This window comes from Aethalodelphis obliquidens, unplaced genomic scaffold, assembly GCF_003676395.1.
Source record: "Aethalodelphis obliquidens isolate GAN/ISIS:26980383/991018 unplaced genomic scaffold, ASM367639v1 scaffold32, whole genome shotgun sequence".
In the NCBI taxonomy this organism is placed as follows: domain Eukaryota; kingdom Metazoa; phylum Chordata; class Mammalia; order Artiodactyla; family Delphinidae; genus Aethalodelphis; species Aethalodelphis obliquidens.
Genome location: NW_020837976.1, coordinates 14,357,024 through 14,371,165, shown reverse-complemented (window position 1 = coordinate 14,371,165; position 14,142 = coordinate 14,357,024). Strand labels below are relative to the sequence as shown.

Below are 14,142 nucleotides of genomic sequence, written 5' to 3'. Positions count from 1 at the left end.
TATATATATATATATATATACCACATCTTTATTCATTCATCTATTGATGGGAACTTAGGTTGCTTCTATATTTTTAGCTATCGTAAGTAATGCTGCAATAAACATAGGGGTGCATATATCTTTTCTAATTAGTGTTTTTGTTTTCTTCAGATAAATACCCAGAAGTGGAGTTGCTAGATCATATGGTAGTTCTACTTCTAATTTTTTGAGGACCCTATATACTGTTTTCCATAGTGGCTACATCAATTTACATTCCCAGCAACAAGGTTTCCCTTTTCTCCACATTCTCCCCAATACTTATTTGTTGTCTTTTTTAGGGTATATCTTTTTTTTTTTTTTTTTTTTTTTTGCGGTATGCGGCCCTCTCACTGTCGTGGCCTCTCCCGTTGCGGAGCACAGGCTCCGGACGACGCGCAGGCTCAGCGGCCATGGCTCACAGGCCCAGCCTCTCTGCGGCATGTGGGATCTTCCCAGACCGGGGCACTAACCCGTGTCCCCTGCATCGGCAGGAGGACTCTCAACCACTGCGCCACCAGGGAAGCCCCTGTTGTCTTTTTTTTAATAGTTATCCTGACAGGTATGAGATGATATCTCATTGTAGTTTTGATTTGCACTTGTCTGATGATTAGTGATGTTGAGCATCTTTTCAGGTGCCTATTGACCATTTGTATGTCTTCTTTGGAAAAATGTCTATTCAGGTCCTCTGCCCATTTTTTTAAACTGTTATTTATTTATTTTTGGCCATGCCATGCAGCTTGTGGGATCTTAGCTCCCCAACCAGGGATCGAACCTGCACCCCCTGCATTGGAAGCATGGAGTCCTAGCCACTGGACAACCATGGAGGTCCCCTCTGCCCATTTTTTAATCAGATTTTTTTTCTTTTTTTTATGTTGAGCTGCAGGAGCTCTTTGGATATTTTGGATATTAACCACTTATCAGGTATATTGTTTGCAAATGTCTTCCCACACTCAGTAGGTGGTCTTTTCATTTTGTTCATAGTTTCTCTCCCTGTGCAAAAGCTTTTTAGTTTGATGTAGTCCCATTTGTTTATTCTGTTTCCCTTGCCTGAGCACAAAAAAAAAAAAAAAAAAAAAGTCAAAGACCATACTGCCTGTTTTCTTCTAGAAGTTTTATGGTTTCAGGTCTTACATTTAAATCTTTAATCCATTTTGAATTTATTTTTGTGCATGGTGTGAGAGTAGTCCAGGTTGATTATTTTGCATGTAGCTGTCCAATTTTCCCAACACTATTAATTTAAAATGCTATATTTTCCCCATTGTATATTCATGCCTCCTTTGTTGTAGATTAATTATGACAATGTAAGTGTGGCATTTCTGGGCTCTCTTTTCTGTTCCATTGATCTATGTGTCTGTTTTTGTGCCAGTACCATACTGTTTTGATGATTGTAGCTTTGCAGTATAGTTTGAAATCAGGGCGTGTGATACTTCCAACTTTGTTCTTCTTTCTCATGATTGTTTTAGCTATTCAGTGTCTTTTGTGTTTCCATACAAATTTTAGAATTATTTGTTTTACTGCTGTGAAAAATGCCATTGGTATTTTGATAGGGATTGCAATGAATCTGTAGATTGCCGTGAGTAGTATAGTTGTTTTAACAGTATTCTTCCAATCCATAAGCATGGTATATCTTTGTGTACCCTCCCCTCCATCCCCAAATCCCTCAGTGTTATTTTTTAAATAGAAAGTAAAAACCTTAAGACTCCAAAGAAACCAAAACCCAGGCATCTTTAAAGTATTTGCCTTTCTTTACCAGCAGTTTTGTAATTTCAACCCAGATTAAGAAATAGACACAAGAATATATATGGTGGTGACCAGCACAATTAGCAACAGCATCTCACAAGTGTGAAGTATCATTCACTTTAATGTTTCTCAAAAGTCTTTTAGAGAAATTTAACCTCTTGAATTAAAAACACTAATAGAGGCAGCCAGAATGAGTGGTGACAAGGAGAGAGGAAGTGAGCAACAGAAAAAAATCCTTCAGATTCACTAAAAACTACTAAACCAATTCCCAATAAAAAGAGACACGCTTTACCTAGCTGTAACCAAGAAATTAGTTGACCTAGCTTACTCCCTCTAAGAATTTTTTAATCCCTAAAATAAAATTAACATTAGATTTATTCAGTCACTTCCTTCCAAATGTGACCTTTTATTCTAAAGCAGTAACTCTCAGCAGAACACCAGGGGCCCCCGGAAGGGCATCAAAGTATTTGTTCACTAAATGGTGAAAAAAAAAAAAAATGCGTCTTCCTTCTGCTTGCCCATCACAATCCCCAGTGATACAGATATTCCACGTTAATATTCAGTGCCGAGGCTCTCATAAACCACTAAACCACATGCAGAATATTATACGTTATTTAGAACCATAAGGAAATAAACATTGATACTCTATGCACCCTTTTCAGTAAAGTGATTAAATAAACTCAATTGTCTGGAATATACAGACCTAACTCTTGTAGGTTCCACACTGGGGGGCTCACATGCATCATGTATTATTTGACAAATGCCCGCTTGAAAGAGCTCCCTGTCTCCCTGATAGTGGAGATGCAGAAGATGGGGGGGGGGACAGTCACAGAAGCCTGTGGGGTGAATATATTATCTTCAGCTCTTTAGACTACAGGACTGCATCCTGTCTCTAAATCACATTTGCCCAGATTCAGGAATGCACGGTCACAGAGGTTTTGAAAGTGAGGCACAAGGGACTTCCCTGGTGGCATGGTGGTTAAGAATCTGCCTGCCAATGCAGGGCACACAGGTTCGAGCCCTGGTCCGGGAAGATCCCACATGCCACGGAGCAACTAAGCCCGTGTGCCACAACTGCTGAGCCTGCGCTCTAGAGCCCACGAGCCACAACTACTGAGCCTGAGTGCCACAACTACTGAAGTCCGCATGCCTAGAGCCCGTGCTCCACAACAAGAGAAGCCACCACAATAAGAAACCCGCGCACCGCAACGAATAGCAGCCCCCACTCGCTGCAACTAGAGAAAGCCCGCGTGCAGCAACGAAGACCCAACGCAGCCAAAAAATTAATTAATTAATTTTTTAAAAGGCACAGATAGAATTGGTGACCTGATGATATTTTGGCACCGCCCCCATTGAATACCTGCTGCAATTGTTGACCCTTCCCTATTTTCAGAGGCAGAGTTTCTTCACAGGGAGCCATGTGACCCTGGGCTGAGGGTCTCTGTGGAGGGCTTGGCCACCACCTGGGCATCAAGCCCCTCAGCGTGGCTCTGCGGTTGCTGAGAGCTCCTCACTGCGCCTTGCCCTCTGGACACCTGAGCTGCTGATGACCTGCACTTGAGTGCCAAGGACAACACTTCTGAAGTTCTCTGCAGGCAAAGCTTTAAATTTTCATTTTGTTTTGGTGACTTGGTAAATTTTTTTGAGAAAATGAATTTTTACATAACAAGCAAGTGAATGAGTTGCAGAACAGTTCAGATTTTTAAAATGCTACTCTAATTTTTGTTTCTACATCACGAAGGAGCAAAAACAAAGCACACGGGTAAGGCAATACACGTGAGGTTATTGCTAACTTGTACTGCCACAAAGATTGATGCCTAATTAATCTGGAGTTACAAAGAGCACATGTCAGTGCTTCTCACTCAATTAACAACAAAAAAAAGGAAACCCAAAGGGCCTGGAGGCCATTCCGAGCCACGGTCCTTCTGATGAACCCGAGAAAAGGTTTTGCTAATTCAGAAGGGGGCTAGCCTATGGAGCCGTTTAAAGTCCTGCACCAGGAGAATGAAAATTTCCAGTTATGGCATTAAACTCTATTTATTTAGTATTTGAAACATGGTGTACATTTCTGAATTTGTATAAACATTTAGTACATCTAAAATCCACAACTGGTAGACAACCTGTGTTTTCTTTTGTGTACAATTTCGGAGTTTACATCTGGATATTCTGGTGTTATGGAGAGACCCAGTCTGTGAACCTAATCAAACTGCCTCATGACCATAGTAACTGTGACAGAAGTGATTTGCTCCTTAAAAGGGCTGTTCCTTGCACAGAAAAGGTGTCACGCTTTGGAACTACTAAGCCAGGTGTCAAGGAAACAAGAGAAACACAGCTGACATGATGAAGAAAGTCTGTGAAGGGGACTCCAAGATCCATGTCAGTGCACAGCGGGCTACGCAAGTCACTCGGTGACACCTAGGCATGGGCACCCCTTTCAGAACCTTTGGGTGTCAGAGTCTCCTCACCTCCCACCGGAGGGGTTCCTTCCAGCAGGAGCTTGCACTCTGCACGGGCACACACCTTAGGGCACCAGGGGGTCACAGCTGCAGCTCTGAGGTGCCCACCAGGCCCAGGGCTCTGGCTTCTTCCGGAGTCAGGCCGCTCTTCAGGGTCCTCCGCACTGCAGCGGCGCCGGCAGACCAGAGGCGAAGGGACAAGAAGAGAAGGCGGTGTTAGCAACCAGGCACGTGGCAGTCAGGCCACAGGCCTCCTTCCCCCGAAGGACTCCCAGAGGAGTCACAGCGCTCACGGACACTTGGCCCCGTCCTACTCCTGCTGAAGTGCCCTGGCTGGCTGGCCACCAGGGCAGGGAAAATCTAGGGGCTGCCAGGGACTGACCTGAAGATGACACAGGCACTGACCTGGAAAGTCAGGCAGATAGGGGACCTCGTAAGAGGAGGGGGTGGGGAGGAGAGGCCCACCCTCATGAGGTGTCTGAGAAATGGTGCAAACTACAAAATGCAGGTGGCATGTTGAGAGCTCAGCCTTTCCCAGCATAAGGAGCGGATCAGAGCTGGAAAAGGAATTACTGAGCATAGGAAAATGCAAATTCCAGTGATGCAAATTAGGTAAAATAATCCCGCAAATCTGCAGGGACATACCTCTGTAGAGGCCCCGCAGCAAGGCATTAACGGAACCCGGCGCAAGGGGTAGCTGTCAGGATGAGCTCTCCACGAGCATCAGGGTCTTAGTCTCAACTCATCAAAGGGCCTCTACAGAGAATAACCAGTGACTCCTCGTAGACTGGATGCCAAGGAGCAAACTGCCAAACTTCTGAGTGGATTTGGGGGATGTTCTCTGTGAAACACACAAGGCTCAAGGAGGACCAGTGACCTCCCCGCCCTGAGGTTTACAACTGGCAGCTGGAGGCACACTCATATTTAACTGACTTAGAATTGGCTTATGTTTAGCCTGACATTATGGGTTTTCCATTGTTTAGTGTTGATCAATTTCGATGTCAAAATAAAGGCTGAATAAGGCTGCACGATGAGGCAGCTGCCCCTTCCAAGACTGGTCCTTTCATTTGAAAGGTTCCTAATTACATTTTCCTTAGTTGATAAATTGTATTTGGCCTACTCTGTATGGAAGTCATACAGAGTTTTGGGTATTCTATTTTCAGAAGAGATGTGTTACAGATCTACCATCTACCATAAATCCTCAGTCAGCTGGAGTCCCTGAGATCCTCAGGGAAGGCCCTTGACCAGAATGTGGAGAAAGTAAAGCTCACCCTTAGTGTTTTCCCACCTTCCTTGCCAGACCTAATTCCCCATGCCCCCTCTATGACAAGAGGGCCTGTGTCCTCTGAGGCCTCCCCAGAGGTGAGGGTCCCACCTCGTGTGTCTGCAGCAACGCCCAAATCGACACCTCCCCTGGGCAAAAGCCCACTTAGCCCACGGACAAAGAATCGGAAAGAGCTAGGCCTCTGGTAGAACAAACAGCGGCTAATATCTACTAATAAATACTTTCTTCTCTCCCAGGAGTCAGCACTCTGATTGGGAGCCAACACCCAATCCATCAGTCTGTCAGTCAACAAATACTTCATGGAGAACCTATTGTGCGCTCAGCACTTTAACTCAAAGAATGGACACACTTAGGGAAGATTCACAGACATTAAGCATGGGTTTATAGATGCACAAAGCTCTGTGGTGAGGGGTACCCTCAGATCATGCCACTGCACGCTGCTGTATTTTCAAGCCCAGCTCAGGGCCCTAGAGCCACCCGTCCGCAGCTGCTCCTACACTGGCTAACCCTCCCGCAACCCCGGACCCCTTGGGCTCCAGACTGAGTATTTAACTCATCCAGACAAAATGTTTGGCTCCAGAGCCTTGGCTGGAGGCAGACTGCATTTAACTGAGTAATGGAATTCGTTCTATGGGGCGGCAATAAAAATACTAGTTTGTAATACCCTTTATGTTCTTTAAACACTCCTTCAAGTGTTTGTTAAAGAAAGATAATAACTTTAATGGCAGAAAACAAGATGAAATATTTCTCATCCTTGACAAGGACTGCTGAGACCTCTTATCCAAGATCCAAAATTCTGCCTGAATAAGTCCATGCTGCACTAGGAGGGCATCTTACGTTTCCTTAGCAGCAGGAGGTGGCATGGGCTAGGAACCACACCTTTGTGCCTTGAGGTATACACACGTGGCCAAATGACCACAGAAGACTCCACGAACTGATGGCATTGAAAGATGCCTCTTACAGTTCTATTCACATGTCTGCTTTAGCCCTAGAACTATAGGGTTCAGTTCATGTAAATACTTGAGTGAGGACCCTGGCACCTTACGGAACAGGCAATAATCTGCTAATAGATATGGGCATTGGGCCAGCCTATCTGGGACCAGCTCAGAGAACAGAACAAAGGTTAATGGTGCTGCACCAGCCTTGCTGCCCTCAGCCTCACGGTCTACTCGCAGCTTTGATGCACGAGACCCCTGAGGACCCTCCTGCCCCCTCCAGCCTGGGCTTTCCTCTGCTGTGGGGAAAAGCCAGTATAAGTGAAGGTCCCTTTGCTTGCCAGATGTGTCCCTGAAAGGCAGGTATTCATAGAAAAATCGGCCCCATTTATGGAGTCCTACTTTCTGTGGGCCTTCACGACAATTCAGATAAATTCTCCCAGAAATACATTAACCCTGAAAAGGACCTTAAGAATTTGAACCCTTCCCTTGTTAAAGACTCTTGAAAGAAGGTGTGAAATGAAGGTAATCAGTTGAAATCAGTTTTGTACCCTGATTCCAGTCCTGCATGCAAAGGGCCTGTTACGGTGTCTGTCCATCTACCTGCTCGTCAGTTAACTCATTCATTCAATAGACGTTACATGAGCCTCCACCTTGAGCCAAGTGTCCCACCAAGGAGGCCGGGAGCTGACAGGAACACGGAGTGAGGGGAAGGGCGCAGGGCAGCAGACCCTGTCCGCACAGGAGTTGGCTCTCACGCAGAAAGTTTCCAGAAAGCAAAAAAGGGCTGAGGACATATGAGAATGAGAGGACCAACACGCAGGAGCTGGCAGGATATGGAACTTGCACAACAGGAACAAGCCTTCCATCAAATAGGGAATTCTCAACTAGCACTTCTCAAATGCTGGCAGGCGGGGGGCAGGGGGGAGGGGTGCAGGGGGGAGGGCTGGCTGACGTCTGATAAGATAACATCCGGGCCCCTCTCCACTGCTCCCCCTTCCTGCTTCCCACTTGAATGCCCTGGCTGCAGCAGAGCTGCTCGCCAGCCTGTCACATGTGACAGCCTCCCCGCCCCGCAGCTGCTTAACAGAGAACAGGCCCTGGAAATGTTTATCCCTGTCTGCCTCGCGCTCCTTCCATAGATGGCATGGGGCACTTTGCCGGCACCAGCAGCCACTCGATGCCCCAGGCGCTTGGGACGGCTCTCACGATGTCAGCAGCGGGGTCTGACACAGAGGTGCCTCTGCTGTCAACACGCAGCACAGGGGGGTCTGGGGCTCACGGAAGAATCATAAGTTCGTTTTCTCTTACTTTCCCCCCTCCCTTGAATTGAAAAAAAATGTTTTGATCCTACAAAGTGCTCCCAGGCAACTCTTTGCTGATGTGCATCTGAGAATAATGGCAGTGGTGGCTGCCATTTCCTGAGCACTACCATGGATTCTCTCACCCCATATCTGTGGAAACCCTATGAGATGGGGACTGTGCTCATCTCCCCAGGGAACGAGCAGCAGCGGCATAGAGAGATCGAGTCTCTGGCCCCTACGTACACAGTAAGGGGAAGAGAAGGATTGGGGCCAGGACGTTTGAATCAGAGCCCACCCTGGAAACAACTGTGCCCTGACGCGCCTGGCAGCACATGTTCTGACAGTCTTTCATGTTGATGGCAAATGGACCGAGTTTTACTTCCATGTGACGGAAACCCACATGTGTGCTCTTTCACCTTTGGATCACTGACAGGGTTTTTTTTTTTTTTTCATTTTTTGCACATAATGTCAAGCAATTTGGAAATAAGTTGTGTGTGTGTGTTTTGTTTTGTTTTTTTTTGTAATCCCGAAGATCCTAAAAATTGTTCTCTCGAGTATACTAAGAGCACTGTGTCTAGGATGACAGGGGCTCATAGCAGAACTTGAAGATATCTTACATGTTTGCTTCTTGGGACTGGGAGGTAACTGGCCCCACTGGTATTCAAATGCTGCTTGTGGATTTGTGCAGCCCTTGTTCCTGGAGGGACCTGTTTGCGACTGGAGAAAAACGCAGGCCTAGTCCTGCCTCTTTGGACTTAACTACTGGGAATCGTTTTAAGGTGTATCATTCTTAGTGATTCGATGTTAGATATTCTGTGGGATTTTCATGGGTTTGGGTTTTTTTGGTCAACGTCAATTATTTAACCATTTGGGTTATTTTTCTTACTTCCACCCTCCGTCATAAAATCCCATCCATTAAAAGAAGAGGTTTCCCAAACTGACAGCATTCTACAAAATAACTAACTGACTGGTACTTTTCAAAAGTGTCAAGGTCATGAAATGTTCTCCACAGATCAGAGGAGACTAAGGAGACAGAACGACAATGCAACGTGGGACCCTGGGTGGGATCGTGGAACAGAAAGAGGGCATTAGGGGAAAATGCTGAAACCTGAGTCAAGCCTGCAGCTGAGTTAATTTTCTGATGCATTGTCCGACCGTGTGCAGGGTGTTAACATGACGGGAAGCTGGGCGAAGGATGTAAGGCAACGCTCTGTGCTATTTTGGTGACGTTTTTGTTAAGTCTAAAATTCTTTCAAAATCAAAAGCTAAGAAAATAAAACGTGGAATAACAATGACAAGAAGCCAAGGTTCCCAGACCTGGTTGATTTAAACTCAACTTCTTAGACTCAGCCTGGGCACAAAGACCCAAGGTCTCTGGGAGAGGCCCCGACAGTGCATTCTAACCTCCCCAGGAGATTCAGATCCCTGACTTAGAACACTGCCATCTGAGTGAGATGCGGGGAAAGGGGGCCACTCATGAAGGCAACGGCCTTTGTGGTGATAGGGCTGAAGTCTCCGAATTCTGCCTAACCCGGAACTAAGTTCACTCATGCTGAGATGGCTCTCGGCAATATTATGGTATCAGGCGCTTTCTACAGCCACTGGTCTGGCCACGGTCTTGGCTGCGCAGTGCCCCTACCCCACTTCCCTCCTCCATCTGTGGCTACGTTCACACCCCGTGCTCCTCAATAATCTCTTTGGTTCCTAGGTAAGCACTGAACAGAAAGCAATCAGTTGGAATGCAAAAGCAGACTGCTTCTTATGAGTCACGTTGTTGGGGAGGACAGGGAGAGGATGGAATCTGGCCTGGGTGGAAAGAAATGAAACAGTTCTCTCCATTGCTTTCTGAGCTCAGAGTTCTCAGCATTATTGCAAGTCCTGGGCAGGACAGAACTGCCTTCCCCCTTTCCAGATGAAGTCTAGCTCTTTAGTGCTTACTGGGATGTCACAACAATACTAGACACATACATTGCTAACAATCCAGGCTTCCGTGCACAGGGGCAAGCCATTGCACCAGTGTCCTGGGGGTAAAAAGAGAGGGGAAGATGGGTCTGGTCTACAAATTACAGCAGGCCAAGTGAGGTGGACAATGGTGGACGAGGAGCCAGGAGGGTGATGGGAGCAAAGTGATAAGGGAGCAGGTGTGGTTTCTGTGCACAGGCTCATGGGTGACTTCCCTGGCAGCTCCTAAACGCTTGCAGGCAGCTTCACATTCCTACCATGTTTGGGACCCTTGGACAGAAGTGTGAAGGGAAGGAGGGTGCTGAGAACCCGTCATAGGTGCCCCGCTTAACCCTCACAACCATCCCGGGAGGCTGGCACGACCGCCTTCACTGTATCAAAGAAGACTGAGGCTCAGTGAGGCCAAGCCATTTGTACGGGAACAGTCTCCTCGGCTGTATGACTGTGCAAATTCCCAAGCATGGAACTGGATTCCATCTGAACTTGGCAGCAAAGGCAATGAACTACTGTAACCCCCTGCCAGTAAGGTGCTTGGCACTTTCCAAAGCACCCTTCTGAGAACCCTCTACTTTGCTCTTACGCAGGAAAGGCAAATTCTCAGGTTCCTCTTGTTTACTGATCCTCCCTCCTCTTGAACTTCCACTCTGGGGAAAAAAGGTGCCTGGCATACAGACAGACACAGTGGAGGACACACAGGCAGCCTCCTTTTTCAAAGTGCTAGTTCCCAATTTGGAAGGGAGATTTGTCCGAAAATACAACAACCAGAGAGCCATTCAGGGCAGTGAGACCCTTCCAAGCTCTTCCGGCACCACCTGTCTAACCCCAAAGCTTCTACCTAAGCTTCTTTCCACATCAGAGTCCTGGCTACCAGCCTGACCCTGCTCTAGAGCAGGGGGCTGCTTCCACCCCCTTGGGCTTGGGTACAAGGCCCGTACACCCTTGTTTACGACCTGTCTCCAGGTGACTTGGAGTCTGTTCTGATAGCACCTGCTCTGATCTGGGCCTCATTTCTCTCACCTGTCCACAGACTCTAATTAGGCCTCCCAGCCCACCACCGTCAAACCCCTTCACAGTCCCTTTCCTGTGCCCATCCAGCCCGGCCTCCAAGACCTTCCCAATGCAGAGCCAGGCTGCAAATGCCTTCCTTACTTCCCCATCTTCCTTTTCTAGTGACAAGGGCTTGACACCCACCATAGGTTTAAAGTCAGCCCCAGTGAATCTTAGAGCCGCTGTCAGCTCCATCCCCTCTGGTCACTGTAGTCCCGAAGCCTTACGTTGGCCCTCTAAAATGCAGTGACTCTCCACCTGGGTTTAGGGAGAAGATTTGGATTCTCTCTTGGACTTATTCTATTTATCCTCCTGTCATGTGTCCTGTACACAAGGGTGGCTGCCCTTAGCTGTCTTTAGAGGAGGAATCAGTCCAGCTTTAATGAGCTCGAAGAATAATGAGGTGCTGAGTAAACAGTAATGATGTTGAGAAGACAAAAATTCGATTGAGAAACTTTGGTCCTTTCCACTAACATCTTATTTTACTGTATTCTAAGAGCATCCGTTTTAAAGTCTCTGGCCCATTCCATTGTCCCTATAAAAGAATATAAAATTTTTAAGTAGGGAAGAACTATGTAAATAACACGCAGGGAAATTTTTCTTAATGGGATTAGTGGGAAAATTCCTGAACATTTTCAAATACCACTTTGGAAAATTAGAGACAACTAAACTAAGCTGAGTGCTGATCAGTTCCAGGGATCAATCTAATATTTTGTGAGGCATATCTCCCATTTTCCCTAAAACAGATTCAATATTTTTTTTTTTCAGATTCGTTCGTTCTCCTTCTCCACGGAATCCTACTTAACAGATAGCATGGCAACACCCCTCAATATTCTGTAAAATAAGATTTTAGTTATATCGAATCAACGTGAATATGTCACATGCCTTTCAAGAGGACTGTCGAAGCCTCATAAGAGATGGGGTGAGATGAGTGCCTGAAGTCAAGTCAGAGTTCAGTGTTCCTTTCCTAGCAGCCCCTAGAATCAGGCTTCTGGCCCTTCCCATTGAGAAACTGTTCTTATGTTCCTAAGACACTGTTAGATTATGTGTAGGTCACATCGAAGTGATTGCATTTTTAAAGAAATATAGCCCTGAGCCCAAAACTGCATGGTCATGTCACAGGTGGGGCCCAGACTCCCCTTGAAGAGAAACTCAACAGGAGAGGGGGCATTCTGCCTCTCTAGCAGGAAAGAGAAAAAGGCCAACTATGAGTCCCTAATCCCTGCTCTGCTCTGTGATAGTCCAGGGTAATGGCTCCATGCAGACAGCCAGCTGGGCAGAGACCCTCTTCCGAAGTTGGGTCCCACAGAAAAGAACACAAGGGGTCCTTTTCTTCCCCAGGCCCCAGGCCCGTCCTGCAGAATCACAGTGGGAAGGAGATCTCAGATGCCCGTCAGCTTCAGGGTTTTCTAGGGAAGACCAACATCCGGGAGGCCTAAGAGAACAAGTAGCCCCGGGACAAAGGACTTGCCCCAGTATGATGAAAAGAGAAACACAAATAAGAAGAAAACAAAGAGCTTGGAGAACGCTCTCCTTGGCCATCTCCACCAGCCGACTCGAGAGCCGTGGCCAGAATCTGGGGAAGCATATGAGGCGCGTTGTGTTGCCATTTCACAGGCTAGAAATCAACTGGACAATTTGCAACATTTTACTTAATGAGACCCCGATGGCACCAGCTGGGAAAACAACAGGAGGGGCAGAGCCTGGGAACCTGCGAGTCCATTACGGTGCCCTCAGTGCGTCCCAACTGGCTGCATATTTCAGGCTTTAAGCAGGACATTTGGTGGATGTAGGCCTAGCCACCAGCATCAAACACGAAAGCAGATGTTTTAAGCATCTCAGAGTATTCTTGAGGGGCTTGCAGGTCATACATTTCTAGGTTATGAGCTGGATTCTGTTTGGTTTCCTACAATAGCTGGACTATTATTGTCTTTAGCCAAATGAGGTATAGCCCAAATATGCTGGTTATTCGTTTATCCACTTGCCACATGGCCACCATTACACAATCAAATCAAACGCAGCATCGTTTCAGGGTGAGGCCCCAGCCCAACACTTCACATCGATTTTGCAAACTGTTTTTTTCTCATTCCTTTAACTTCTTATGAAAAGCTAGAGTTTACATCCCTTTATATTAGAAATCAAAGTAACTTCCCCCATCTTACATTTCTGTGGATGGTGCCATTACTAATTAATTAAACCTGCTACAGATAAACATTTACATACATGCAGTGCTGTATTTGTTGTAGTAACTGCATCACAGGACAAAATGTGTTGGGCTAAATAAAAAGAATATAGGGCTGTTTTGCATAAGATTGGAATGGAAACGATACCACAGGAAATTATTTTATGTCAACCACAAAAACAGGCAAAATTTCTCTCTGGCCAGCTTGAAGAGGAAAACTCATTATGACTGTGTTATTGTTCCCAGTGACATTCTGTGTCTCTCTAAGAATCTGGTTCTCTCCAGACCAGAGGGCAGGGCCAACACTCTTTGCCAACACAGACATGTAACCTATAGGAGGAGTACATACCCTGGGCCAGGCCCCTCTCAGGCAATCTCCTTTTCTGAGGTCCCTGACCCAACCCTGCCCACCTTCTGGAGGGCACTCCCTGACCTGGCATCCTTTCTCAACTCCTCTCCCGTGGTCTGATTCCCCACATGCTTTTCCCAGCTCCTCCCAGTGGAGACTCTTGCACTAAGGTTGCCCACTGCAGGAAGGCCAGGCGTTAACTGGTGCAAAATTTCTGCCATTTGGTTACTGGTTTATTGAAGTAAATAAGAGGAGGGCAATAAAGGGCAAATACTGAAGATAATCTACTTAAGGCACCTGAAAAAGCCTCTCATAAGTTTCATTTAAAAAACTATTTAAGAAAGAGATTTCTGTTCATGAAAAAGAGCAAGAGAAAAACAGGCAAATGGTATGGACAAGCCATACACAAAAGAAGAGATGCAAATCACGAGAGGCTCGACCTTCCTAGTACACTAGCAGGGAAAAGTAAGCTAAAACCATAAGGAATACTATTTCACACACTTCAGACAGGCAAAAAGGCAAGTGCTTTGCTGGCCTGGCCTGGAGCATGCAGTGTGGAGAGAGTGTGGGTCAGCCTCACCCCTTTGGAGATGAGTTTGCTCCCCAAGATGTGCACACCTGGGGATCCTGCAGTTCCAGTCCTGGCCTCATACCCCGTTGACCCCCTCCATGTTATCATGCATGGGGTTCCCTGGGGGTCTTGTTAAATGCAGATTCTGAATCAGTTGCCCTGGAGAGGTCCCCATGAATATGCATTTCTAACCAGCCTCCAAGAGGTGCCCATACTGTCTGAGGAACAACTTTAAATAGCAAGTCCCTAGCCAAGTTCTTACATGGGAGCACCAAGAGAATGGCAAAGAATTC

The 14,142-nt window shown here is 46.5% G+C and overlaps 1 protein-coding gene across 4 annotated transcripts in view; it reads right to left on the bottom strand.

The window, feature by feature from the left end:
* Positions 1 to 3,610: 3,610 nt before the first annotated feature.
* The window catches only part of FHOD3 (formin homology 2 domain containing 3), a 494,073-nt gene continuing 483,541 nt past the window's right edge, over positions 3,611 to 14,142 (bottom strand). For 3 of the 4 annotated variants that reach the window (XM_027127769.1, XM_027127771.1, XM_027127770.1), the window contains one exon: positions 3,777 to 4,378. In XM_027127769.1, coding sequence (XP_026983570.1) covers positions 4,296 to 4,378 — 83 coding nt within the window. In that variant the 3' untranslated portion in view covers positions 3,777 to 4,295. Of the gene's footprint in view, positions 4,379 to 14,142 lie in introns of all 4 variants that reach the window. The other variant, XM_027127768.1, reaches the window with a different exon arrangement.